The sequence below is a fragment of the Aythya fuligula genome, chromosome 5 (assembly GCF_009819795.1).
Source record: "Aythya fuligula isolate bAytFul2 chromosome 5, bAytFul2.pri, whole genome shotgun sequence".
Lineage (NCBI taxonomy): Eukaryota > Metazoa > Chordata > Aves > Anseriformes > Anatidae > Aythya > Aythya fuligula.
In genome coordinates, this window is record NC_045563.1 from 60,189,660 (window position 1) to 60,203,327 (window position 13,668).

At 41.6% G+C, this 13,668-nt stretch overlaps 1 protein-coding gene across 1 annotated transcript in view; it reads left to right on the forward strand.

The window, feature by feature from the left end:
* The window catches only part of ABCC8 (ATP binding cassette subfamily C member 8), a 75,300-nt gene that overhangs the window by 22,541 nt on the left and 39,091 nt on the right, over positions 1 to 13,668 (forward strand). Inside the window, exons 9-12 of the mRNA XM_032189295.1 lie at positions 1,014 to 1,148; positions 2,643 to 2,805; positions 8,050 to 8,090; positions 8,399 to 8,544. Of these exons, the coding sequence (XP_032045186.1) occupies positions 1,014 to 1,148; positions 2,643 to 2,805; positions 8,050 to 8,090; positions 8,399 to 8,544 (485 nt within the window). The remainder of the gene's footprint in view (positions 1 to 1,013; positions 1,149 to 2,642; positions 2,806 to 8,049; positions 8,091 to 8,398; positions 8,545 to 13,668) is intronic.

A 13,668-nucleotide genomic window follows, 5' to 3' on the forward strand; every position in this document is an offset into this window, starting at 1 on the left:
GCACATCTTGTTTGCTGCTTATATTCACTCTTTCCACCCAGGCTCTGACCTGCTGTCTAAATTACGTATTCAAAGTCAAAATTTTTTTCTTAAACTGCTTCTCTAGCCTTCATTGATTAACATTCATTGCCTGTCTGGTATTGTGTGTCCTTGAAACAGTTTCTTTCAAGTTTGTTGGTGTTTATTTGAAGTGGAGGTTCTTACTGATATAATTATGATGTTCCTTTTTTTTTTTCCTCCTCCACAATAATGTCATGAACGTTGAAGAAAGTTAACATTTACAAAATATCAGTTGCATTTCTAATGGTATTTCATATCAATTTTTGTAGTAAGCAAATCTGTGCTTACTACAGTTGGAAATCTGTGGAATTCCAGCGTGTTGTAGACAAGTGTGTTCTGATCAAACTGGGAGAGGTATTTGCTTGTCTTGGTGTAAAAATAGTTAAATGTCAAAGAAGGGAATAAAACAAATCAAAGCAAATGCATGCGATGTCATCTGGTCAATGGGGAAGAATATTTAATAGCAGCTGTGGAAGGAGTAGCCCAATGGCTTACCTGGAAGCATCTTAAAAATAAATTTTATTTCGAGTTTTCTTATAAATATACTTCTTTTTAAAATAAAGTTAGTTTACTTAGTTGTGGGAGTTGTTACTGAAGGTAAATAGAAGGGTGTATACAAACCTGTACACCCTTGTCTGCTATTCATCGTCATGGGGATTCCATGAAACAGAAAATCCCAGCTAGCAGTTCTCTAAATCTCTTGCAGTGTGATTCAAGTCACAGAATCCACAAGATGAGGAGGAACACTCTAGGTGTATTTGATCCTTTGACAGAATATCCTGGCTGATCAAACCACACTGTGGCAGTGATGCGGAGCATATGAGGTTTTGGGGTAGGGTTGGCTGCAGTGGTTGTTCTTGAACGTGCTGCACAGTTACCCTGTGATTGCTTTTTGTGGTGCATACACAAAGTGAAGTCATCCCAAGTCTTCCTCTCACTTTTTCTTCCAACAGATAATTGTAGGAGTTCTTCTGCTCTACTATCTTCTAGGAATCAGTGCCTTAATTGGAGCAGCAGTAATCATAGTACTTGCACCTGTTCAGTACTTTGTAGCGACAAAACTCTCACAGGCCCAGAGAAGCACATTGGTAAGTGTCTTCACACTCACACATGATATTAACATCGCCTCTGATATTTATGCATTGGCCTGTGTTTAGAATTGAAATGATATAAAAGCCAAATTACAAAGCCAAAAACTGATTCTCAAACGCTTGATGATGCTCAAGAATGTCAAATGAAAGAATGTGTAAACATGATAAGCTTAAGCAGTAAAGATCCAATTTGTCTTGGGGTTTATATTTTTCAGCCAGCTTGTGTTTCCTTAACAGGAAAAAACTTAAGATCTTTCTAACTTGCAAGTGTAAATGGTCAGTAAGCATTGACTGAAATGGCCATGTGCAGCCAAATGATGCAGAAATAAATGAGTCATGCAGGGCAGTCTGTCCAAGTAAGTATGAAGTAGGAAAGCTGCATCTGACCTCAGATCGCAGATACGTCACAGATGTGGATATCTATGTAAGTGGCTCATTTAATAACTCTGGACAGTCCTAGCTCTCCCACAGCATGCTGGTGAACTTTGAGGTCCACTAAGTCATGAGCTGTTCCTTGATCCCTCACTTGACTTGTCTGTAACTTGTCAGAATTGCCTGTGGCAGTGCTGAGAAAGTTGCCTTGTCCAGCTGCTCCAAACCTTTTCCTCACGCTCAGCAATTGTTGCACTGCCCAGGAAGCTGTACAAACCTGTAATGATGCTGGACAACAGGATTTCCTTGCTGAAATCTCTTCTTAAATATATCATGGGTGGCAATGTGAAATTTGTACACCGTCCTGGGGGGAAAGTATTGCCTTCACATCAACAGTATACACCCTTCTAGACATTTAGACAGCATTCATCCTTGTAGCATCCAAGCAGACAGTCAGCATCACCTAGAAATTCCTGTAGATGGGAGCAGTGCATTTTGGTTGGACTGTCTCCGCTCTGCAGGAAAACACAGCACAAAGATCATTGCATTAACCTGAAAACTGGAAGGAGGATCACTTCACCAGTGCTCTGTAGTGCCAGAGCCAACTGGCCCTGCGCAGTCGAGGCTCCTTATAGGATCCCAGTTTCTTGCTATTGCAGCCTTGCTGCTTTGGAGCCTGACACCATTGCTTCCACATCATCGTGACTGGGGTAGAGCAGTGTGTCCAGTTGTACCTTGTCTGCTTGTTCTGATCTCCTCTGTACATATTGAGTGAGCCTATTGAAAATCAATGTGCTGAGCAATAGAAGTCACGAGAGGCTTCTTTGCAAGTGATCAGAAAGCTGACAGGAATAAAATTTTCGGTATAAGGTACGTGATTTAGAAGGAGGTGATTACAGACCAACTGGCTTTTCACTCAGCCTCCTGCCTTTGCAAGGTGAGATTCACCAAAGAAGTCTAACCCTTGCAAAAAAACATCAAAGCATCTTGAGTGGACATAGCATCTCTCCATAGTAGAGAATACTTGACTGATTACAAGGGGCTGCATGCAATTTTTGTGTAATCCTTACGTTTAAGGGCCAGGTGCTCTTCAACTAAATGTGTATGTAAATGTTGCAGGAGTACTCCAATGAGAGACTGAAGAAAACAAATGAGATGCTCCGAGGCATTAAGCTCCTTAAACTCTATGCTTGGGAACACATCTTTCACAGCAGTGTAGAAGAAACCAGACAAAAAGAAATGACTAGCCTAAAGTCGTTTGCCCTTTATACCTCCATATCCAGTAAGTCTCCTCCCTCATTCTAATCCACTGTTCAGCTGAAGTGCCACTGCATTATTAGGTGCTAATGAGTTTACCATTTCTCTGTTGCGATTGTTTCAGTTGCTCTAGGCTCTGATTCCATACTCCTCACTTTCCATTTAGTCAGACGCTCCATTTAATTCAGTAGAATTTTGCCTGTATAGGAAATATGCCTAAAAGAGAAGGTCAAATTAATGTTTCATAGTATTAGCTTTCTCAAGAGAAGCTTTTAAGTAACAAGTGTTTTACAGGCTAGCTCCACCCAGCAATCTTCTCCTCTATAACAAAGCACTCAGGAAGAAGCCTTTGCTGATATTTATCTTTTTACCCTCCTCCTGCATTTTGCACCATACTTTATATCACAAAATCATGTGATAGAAAATGTCTTTGCGTTGAAGCTCCAACAGATGGTACTTACAACTTATTACTCAAAATTTGGATTTCTTATGAAAACAAGTGATTCTTAAGGCCATTACTACGTACTAGAAAGGAAAATATGACAGTGCTGGCAATTTCATCTTTCCCAAACTAGATTTCTTCCTTTGTCTAATTTCAAGCTGCTTCAAGGCATTTATCTTCCCTTTTAAAAACATCTAAGGCCAGCTGAACTCTGTAATTCAGCAGATCAAATGCAATACCTCTATAGTTTCTATTGTAGTACTTCAGAAATAATTAGTCAAGTCATACTGAAGAACGCTGTTGATATCTTCTACAAGTTACTAATGCACTGGAAACTTTAACAAGAAGTATCAAATGCTATAAGCTACCTGTACAAATACCTTCTAGACTAATAAAGGAGATTTTTCCTTAGAAAAGTAACTTCCAGTCTGGTTAGTATTATTTGATTACATTCACCCAAGAGGTGCGTAGTTGACTTCCTTTCCTGCCAAACAGTCACATGAGTAATGTACTCTGAGGGCAAGATCCTGTACCTGCTGAATTTGACTGAGATTAAGTTGAGGTTTTCATTGACTTCTGAGACCAGATTTTCTCTCTGGGGAACCTGAGCTTTCTGTGCTTGTAGAGTATTTCAGCATAAAAGAGAATTTAGCTGAAGTAGATTATACGTGTATGACGGTAAACTATGTTCTACACCCAGAGCAGGGTACACGGGCTCCTTTTGTTTGCAGGGCTTCACATTGCATTAAATCCTATTTATAGTCAAGGCCACAGGTTCAGCTGTAGGACCGAAGGAGCTGTACAGTCTTATTTGTTTTTTAAATCCTCAGAGTTTCATTTGTAACAGCTAGGAAAAGGCATATTTATCCTAACTGTACTGAATATTCTGTAAAGAAATAGTGACATGATAAATAAGAAACTGTATTCTTCCACGCAATTCTGAATACATACTATTTGAAACTATTGAAACATTCAACATTTACATTTGCATTTTTATTTGTAAGATTTACATGTCTGTAAGACACCACAGATTAGTTTTTCAGCTGGGGTAAGCCAGTACTACTTTATCATATGCACATCATTTTGGCTTTTAAAGGTTTTCTCCAATGTCAGCCTAGGAGTTCTTTGCACCCTTTTGTCTGTAGCAGAAGATTCACTGGTGCTTACAAACTTGCATGTTAGCAGTTTAGTGTAGAGTTTATAAATACAGGAGAATGTGCTGTTATTATTATCGTAAGGATAAATGGAATGATAGGCATAATCAGCACAATGTGTGCTTGTTGATATAATAGTAAATTTAAGATTTCTTTTTTGTGATTAAGATAATGCCAGAAAGTGACCAAGATTTTGCGGGAAGGCAGACGTCCTAGAAGAGTAAGAAAACAGAACTTTATGTATTTTTAAGTGCTGTTTTGAATGGGCTCTGGAAATCTTTTTAAGTATATTTAGCTATTAGCATGAATGGAAGAATGTGGTTGGATCTGCTTCTATTCATGAGGAACAGATTTGCATTGGATTACAGAAAATATACCTACAAATTTCAGAGCAGTGTTGGCTAGACCACAAGAAAATTCCATTTCAAGACAGCATGAAATTTGGATCTCATGTGCCTCGCCCTTCTGCCTGGATATAGTTTGTAGGTGTATAAATTGTTCATATATACTAAAAGAGCTGTTATAGAAATTAGCCATCATTTTAATGAAATGTACCCATCGGAATCAAAACCGGATTACAAAGTTGATAACCTCTACAAAGTGATAACCTCTTGAGTTTCAACAGCGTATTCTTTAACTGTGGCCAAGAAGACTTTCATTTTTTTTGCAGTTATTATTAAGATTATCTTATGTTCAGCTCTGTAGGTTTATGTGTAAGGGTATATATTCAGGAAAGGCAGAGAAAGCAAGGAATGGTTTTCCTATTTCTGTAAATTTTTGTCTAATCTGTCAGAAAGTAAGGAAATCCAGGCTTTCTCACAGGAAATTGCCAGTAGTTACTGTTCTAAATGGTCCACATACCTTATAGATTTTTTTCTAGTTTTCTATCTGCCTTTTCTAATAACAAAGTACTTTGGACAGAATCTAATTGGGGAAAAAAAAAATTTAGCTGCAAAATCAATCCATTTTAGAAATGATTTTATTATACTAGACATTTCCGTAATTGAAAACAAACAAACAAAAAACTAACTAATAAACCAGAAATTCCAGTGGCTCAGTCAGTGTTTGTTTACTTAAAATAAGATGTCCTTGGATGTGCCTGTGATCTCACATAACAGCAAGATTCAGATCAACTTCTGGGGAGCCACCAACTCACCCATGCTGTCATAACCACAGCAGTCTTTGCCAGCCCTACAGTATGTTTAATCCCTCCAACTTCATCTTTGGAAGATATAATCTCATACTGCCAGCAGAAGAGCAGGGTCCTTCTCATGACAAGTTTATCAGCTTTGGGGTTTTCTCTTATTTGATACACACATAAAAGAGAAATCATGTACTGCAGCAGCCTCAAAGGCAAACCACAAATGCAAGGATTTAGTAGAATTAAGAATTCCACAGGTACAGGCAGCGAGTTTTTATTTTCCAATCTTCCTGTGCTGTAACTACTTAAAGTTTATATGACGTGCAACAACTCTGCAGGAGAAGCTGCTTTGTATTCCAACACAGAAAATAACATTTCTCTCAGAAAATTATTAACATTTTTCTAAGGTGGGTAGTAAACTATGAATTTTTAGGCTTTAATACATGTTTGTCATTCATAGAATGGCTCAGGTTGGAAGGAACCTTAAAGGTCATCTAACTCCAAGCCCCCTGCCATGGGCAGGGATGCCACCCACTAGTCAGGTTGGCTAAGGACCCACCTAGCCTGGGCTTGAACACCTCCAGGATGGGGCATCCACAGCTTCTCTGGGCAACCTGTTCCAGTGCCTCACTACTCTTACAGTGAAGAATTTCCTCCTAATGTCTACTCTAAATCTATCCTCTTTTAGTTTAAGATCATTTACCCTTGTCATATCATTATATACCCGAGTAAAGAGTCATTCTACATCTTTTTTTATAAGACCCCTTTAAGTATTGAAAGGTCACAATGGGGTCTCCTCAGAGCCTTCTCTTCTCCAGGCTGAACATCCCCAGATCTCCCAACCTTAAAAGTTTTCAAAAGGTAAGCTTTTACCTCAGGAACCTATGTATAAATACACCTGTGTTTTCAGTCCCATCAGTCAAGGAATTAGAGCTACATGAAATAACACACCTATTTTATTTATGCTTGAATTGAGTTTACAACTACACTACAGGATTTATTAATAATATTCTAAACGTAGGAAGAAGGAGTCTCTGACAGTATGTTAAGTTATTTGTGGAGTTTGTGCCCAGAAAAGGATGGTCATACATTCCACTAGAAGTATTTGTGGGCCAAATGATGGCACTCCATTTCAGATGAAGAAACCAGCAAGTGCTTTTCCTGCCTGACCTTTGGCTATATCTGACAGCAAAAGAAGAACAGGCAAAGGTGGTTTGTTTGTTTTAAGAAGTGACTAGTCTCTTTCTTTTCTGTTAAACATGTACTGATCTTTTAATTCTGTCTTATCTATATATTCCGTAGTCTTTCTCTGTATTGTTCACTTCATGGAATAAAATTGAGCAAAGGTCAAAATGAAAGGGTGGATGGTTAGATAATACTCTCACGATGTGACTGAGTGGACAGCAGTGTGGGACAAGACCATGATTCGGGTTCTGAGTCAGGCTTCTACAGGGGTGGCTGTTTATTATTGTTTTGTCAGCCCATATTCCTGCCCCATCTCAAAGAGATACCTGTACACAAATTTTATTTGCTTCCTTCTCCCCCCTCCATCTGTTTAATAAACTTGAAATGCAATAGTGTATGAAGAGCTATTGTAGTGAATCCAGGGCACCGTAACAAATGCTGTTCAAGGTCAGGGAGGAAACTGGCTCGTTGTCTGCATTTTAATAACACAAGGCCCAGCTGAAATCGAAATCAAAGCTCTGTCACACTTAGAGTTAGAACCTGTATCAGTCTCCTGAAGATATTAATAATCTAAGTAGCCAAGCCTGACAAAGCAAGTGTAATTATGCCTAACTAAATGGAATAAACCATCTAATTCAACTCTCTATAGCCTCAGTGTGTAGAAGCGCAAGGTCCTGCACAGGTTTCCAGCTTGAAGTGTGCTCGGAGTTTCAGCCTTCTGAGCTAACGTGCTCAGACTGATACGTAGTTAGCAGCTTGAATTAGCTACCTTAAAACCAGCCTAAATGTGGCTATTTCACAATCTGTTAGGTCCTTCTAACAAAATAAGTCACTTGCACAAGGTCAAAAAATAACTTGGTGGAGGCTGATGTGCAAGCCCCTGCAGCTTTGCCCTTACCACAAGCCCACCTTCTGTTCCTTAGCTGAACTGGACTCTAGCTCCATCTCTGTAGCTGTGGATCCATTTTCTCTTCTGGAATAAATAGTCCAAGTTGTCTGCCAGACCTTGTATCAGCTCAGCATTTTTGTCTGCTGTGAGACAGAGACTTGTGAGTGCCCCACGCCTGATCTCTATGTGAGCTGAGCACACTTTAAAATGCATAGGTTGGTCATCTCTTTTAGGGTGCACTGCTGGGTTCTGAGTAACAAGAGCAGTTGGGTTTTGAGGTAACTGGAGAATCAAACTGTAGGTATTTAAAAGAATGCTGTGTGTAAATAGTTGTGCATTTTTGCTATGTTAAGCATAGAAAATATCATTATAAGACAGTGTTAGTTAGCAGTATTTTAATCTTTGTCTTGGCTGAATGGGAATTGTGTCTAAATGTTCCTACATGTTTTCCTTCACAGTCTTTATGAATGCAGCAATACCAATTGCAGCTGTACTTATAGTAAGTATGGACTTTTCTAAGTAACTTTAATTACAACTATGCTTCCAAGTGTAAGTGATGTGGAAATGAGGAAGAAGAAGGAAGGGATGCAAAGCTCCTGCACGTTTGCAATTCCTCTGGGAGAGAATGGAAAAAGCCTGTCTGCAACCAGTAACAGCAAGGAGTATGAAGCGCTTCTCCAGACTGTTAAGAGAACAAAAATTGCAGTTCTTAAATAAGAGGCATTAAATGAAATGCTTGTGAAATGCAAGGTCTTTATGCATTTCCTTTATGGCTAAATGCTGATGATAACGTCTGTATCTTTGTAGACATTTGTGGTCCACGCTCATCTGACAAGAGAGGCTGACTTCTCCCCATCTGTGGCATTTGCCTCCATCTCCCTGTTTCACATTCTTGTGTCTCCGTTGTTCCTGCTCTCCAGTGTGGTCAGATCCACTGTCAAAGCATTAGTAAGGTGAGAACTGTAAAATGAATGTCTTTGTTCCCATCTCTCTGGCTTTTGAAGCTATGGCTATTGTTCCGTCATCCAATTAAAAATTTAGAAATAACATGGCACCTATTTACCAGTGGTTTTTGTAATTTGCTTCCCTAGCTTTTGCCATGTGCATTGCCCTTGGTTGTAGCATGCAGGCTGATTTCTTTGCTGGTGCAGTTGTCACAACCAATGTTTTATGGCCTATGGTTACTGCTTCGTTACGTGGAACAGGCTGAGATGTGCCGGTATCACATGCAATTCATACGTGGTAACAAAAAAGGAGGTGAAAGCTTACTGAAGGTTTCATTTTGTAACTTACCCAAATGTTTCCACCCACGTGAAGCATGTAGAAAGGAAAAAAGATGATCCTAGAAGAACCTGTATTTCAGTGTTCAGCAGTGCTCTCCCACCAACTGGCTATGTGAGAGATGGCCTCTTGGTCAAGAGTTAGACTTAAAAAACAAAAACAAAACCAACAACAGAAGCCAAGCCACAATGCTGTAGACACAAAAATTGCAATGTTAAGTGTAGGAGTGAGCTGATGACTAAATGTCTCTTCCAGACTGGATGAATTTTGACTCTCTTATGAGCACATTAGCCTGCACATTCAAAACCTGAAATAATAACCAGCACTTGAGTCTTTTTTTTGGTAGAACTCATGTTTCACTGGGAGTTTTTCTTTGAATATCAGCAAATCTATGTTTAAAAAAGAAAAAAAAAAAAATCCAATACTTTCCCTATTCAGTGTAACCCTACACAACTGATAAGGAATGAGGAGAGAGTATGGGCTTCTTACTTTATTATACCTCTTTGTGATCTCAAATATAGCTTGTCCAAAGTATGGGGCAGATAGCTGTATTAATTGCCTAGCTTAATTGCGTTTGTGTCACTTTGGAGATGTAAAGGAGACTACAGCAGGAAGCTGATATTGCCCTCACTGTTTTAGAAATTCCCTGATGGTGCAGAGTCACAGCTGCATCCTCTCTCCTAACACGTGTGAAACCTGAGAGCATCAGTGGCTGGCAGGAAACGTTTTGCAGGCACCGTGGTGGTCCCTAGAGCCAAGGCAAATTGTCAGGCAAAGATCGCAGCCAGTAATGTGTCTGGGGGCCAATATTGGTAATGGGCATTTATTTTGGCTTGTGTAAGGATTTTTTTGTCAACCAGTTCTGTGCCTGTTAATGCCACAGTATCAATGCTAGAACAATTAGTATCAACCAAGTATTAATTGTTGCTAGCCATGAGTGATTCTGCACTTACTTCCTTGTAAGCAGGCTATTGCCCTGGCATTTGGAAGGCAGGCAGGAGCCCCCAGGTTGAATTTGTGTGACAAAGCTGACACGAGCCCTGTCTTCTCTTAGGAAGGCCAAAGCTCATCTGGAGCTCAATCTGGCTACTGCCGTTAAAGATAACAAAAAACGTTTTTATAAATACATCAACACAAAAAGGAGGACTAAGAAGAATCTCCATCCTTTACTGGATGCGGGGGGAAACTTATTTACAAGAGATGAGGAAAAGGCGGAGGTGCTTAATGCCTTCTTTGCCTCAGTCTTTAGCAGCAATACCGGTTGTTCTCTGGATACCCAGTACCCTGAGCTGGTGGAAGGGGATGGGGAGCAGGATGTGGCCCTCACTATCCACGAAGAAATGGTTGGTGACCTGGTACGGCACTTGGATGTGCACAAGTCGATGCGGCCGGATGGGATCCACCCAAGGGTACTGAGAGAACTGGCAGAGGAGCTGGCCAAGCTGCTTACCATCATTTATCAACAGTCCTGGCGATTGGGGGAGGTCCCAGTTGACTGGCGGCTAGCAAACGTGACGCCCATCTACAAGAAGGGCCGGAGGGCAGACCCGGGAAACTACAGGCCTGTCAGTTTGACCTCAGTGCCAGGGAAGCTCATGGAGCAGATCCTCCTGAGAGTCATCACGCAGCACTTGCAGGGGAAACAGGCGATCAGGCCCAGTCAGCATGGGTTTATGAAAGGCAGGTCCTGCTTGATGAACCTGATCTCCTTCTATGACAAAGTGACGCGCTGGGTGGACGAGGGAAAGGCTGTGGACGTGGTCTACCTTGACTTCAGCAAGGCTTTTGACACCATCTCCCACAGCATTCTCCTCAAGAAACTGGCTGCTCTTGGCTTGGACTGGGGCACGCTTCATTGGGTTAGAAACTGGCTGGATAGCCAGGCCCAAAGAGTCGTGGTGAATGGAGCCAAGTCCAGTTGGAGGCCAGTCACTAGTGGCGTCCCCCAGGTCTCGGTGCTGGGGCCGGTCCTCTTTAATATCTTCATCGATGATCTGGACGAGGGCATCGAGTGCACCCTCAGTGAGTTCACGGATTACACCAAGTTAGGTGCGTGTGTCGATCTGCTCGAGGGTAGGAAAGCTCTGCAGGAGGATCTGGATAGGCTGCACCGATGGGCTGAGGTCAACTGCATGAAGTTCAACAAGGCCAAGTGCCGGGTCCTCCACCTGGGGCGCAATAACCCCAAGCAGAGCTACAGGCTGGGAGATGAGTGGTTGGAGAGCTGCCAGGCAGAGAAGGACCTGGGAGTGATGGTGGACAGTCGGCTGAATATGAGCCAGCAGTGTGCTCAGGTGGCCAAGAAGGCCAACGGCATCCTGGCTTGTATCAGGAACAGTGTGACCAGCAGGGCTAGGGAGGTGATCGTCCCCCTGTACTCAGCTCTGGTGAGGCCGCACCTCGAGTACTGTGTTCAGTTTTGGGCCCCTCGCTACAAGAAGGACATTGAGGTGCTTGAGCGGGTGCAGAGAAGGGCGACAAAGCTGGTGAGGGGCCTGGAGAACAAGTCCTACGAGGAGCGGCTGAGGGAGCTGGGCTTGTTCAGCCTGAAGAAGAGGAGGCTCAGGGGCGACCTTATCGCTCTCTATAGGTACCTCAAAGGAGGCTGTAGCGAGGTGGGGGTTGGCCTGTTCTCCCATGTGCCTGGCGACAGGACGAGGGGGAATGGGCTTAAGTTGCGCCAGGGGAGTTTTAGGTTGGATGTTAGGAAGAACTTCTTTACTGAAAGGGTTGTTAGACATTGGAACAGGCTGCCCAGGGAAGTGGTGGAGTCACCATCCCTGGAAGTGTTTAAAAGATGTTTAGATGTAGAGCTTAGGGATATGGTTTAGTGGGGACTGTTAGCATTAGGTCAGAGGTTGGACTCGATGATCTTGAGGTCTCTTCCAACCTAGAAATTCTGTGATTCTGTGATTCTTGGCTATCTGTACCTGAGTAGTTCACTTAGTGTTCCAGAGTGCATTGCTCCCAAGTGCTACTGGTGCTGCTCTGCATGGGTCTTCTGCATACCCCAACCTTCGGTGCAGTCCTTCGGAAGCACGCGTCAGATACTTTCAACCTGTGCAAACACGTGCTTGCTTAAATAGCTTGGGAAATGTGAAAAAGCAAACAGATACTAAAAAGCTGTGTTTGTGCTGGTTGAGTACAATTAACGTTATACCTGTTGTTACACCTTGCTGCTAATAACTAGCTGATCAATAGGATCAGATAAAGGTAATCTAACTTTACAAAGCCATAATTGAGCTTTTGTTAGGCTGAGATATTCTAATTGGTTTTAGCAATCGTTCAAGGCATCTTACCCTGTGCTGACAGAAAGGAAGCAGCAAAGTGAAGCAGGAGATGAACCAGAAGTGGAACCCGCATGTAAAAGGATGTTGAGAGTGTGTTACTGGCTTTGCATCTCAGGCACTTCACAATCACTGCTCTGTTAACGTTGGCCAGAATCTCTGATGCCAGCTGCTCATAAAGAGAAGAATCTCTACAAATAAACTTGTCAGTGTCTTTTTATCCGTACATATGTGCCCAATTGAAAAGCATCATCATGGATTGCCACTGACACTATTGGAACAATGCTGGGATTCTTTCCAGTGATAGAAGAGACTTAAAGCTTATGTTCTACATAGGGTCACTACAAAATTTCCAAGTTATGTGGTTAGGGTGTTCACTTCTGTGGAGAGAGGGAACTGCTGAAAAGCCTTTATGAAGGTAAGAAATTCTGTTCTCTCTGAAAAGTACTTTTAATACATATTTGTGCTACTGAAAATTTCAGCAGCCAATTGATGTATTTCTTAAATGTGAGGTCTTCAAGGACAAAGACTACAGTGTACAATTTCCCATCAGCAAAGGTCAAGTAGCGAGAGTGGCATTATATATTTTACTGGCTTTAATATGAAACTGCTTTTTCAGTCAGCTGTGCAAATAACTGTGTTTTAATCAATACCTCTAGTGGATGAGTTAAAAATAAGTTCCTCAGTGGAGATATTGGAATTCTGGTGAAAGTGCTGCGTCAGCTAGAGTTCTGCAGAGAACATACTTGTTTTTTAATTATTATTCTGTAAGAGTGTAGAACGGTGTGACACCCTGAAGTGCAAGCTGATGCCTCTAACAAACAGTTCTCTCTCGCAGCTGTAAGTCACTGCATTCCTTCAGTGATAGCTACAGGAGCAGCAATATTGGATTTAAGCAGAGAATTAGGCAGAGTGCTTCCAGGGAAAAGTGTTGGCATTTAGAGTACAGCCACCTTGCTGCACAAATCAAACTATCCTGCGGCTTCATAAAGAGCTGGTCTTGTTTAGGTATGCATGGTGCAAGAATATGTTGGATGTCTTTTCTTCTTCCTTTTCTAGATCCTGGAGCAGATACAGAGAGGGCTTTTGTATCTGATCTTTACAACTTTAGAGCAATTATTCAAATGTCAATGTAGTTTGCCTGTAAAGAAAGTAGGTGCAGCTGCATCCCAATCCCGTGTAGGCAATAGCTAAACCATCATTTGGTCCGTTTAAAGACACTCAAAATGTTCTGTTAAATGTCTGGCTCATTGAACAAAGAAAGTCAAGATCATTCCTAGCCCCATGTTCTAGAGCTTTGTGCAAATAGGTAAGAGTATCTCTGAGGCTTCTCATTTCTTCTTTTAACAGACCTTAACATTAAGAATTTGTGGTCCAACATTGGGCCTGAATTACTTACTCCTCCTCTCATCCCATCCCAAATAGTTACTCCCCTTCTTTATTTGCTTAGATTGTAATTCATTCTCGGCAAATCCACCACCAGTGGATTGACAGAAAACCTGATGAACG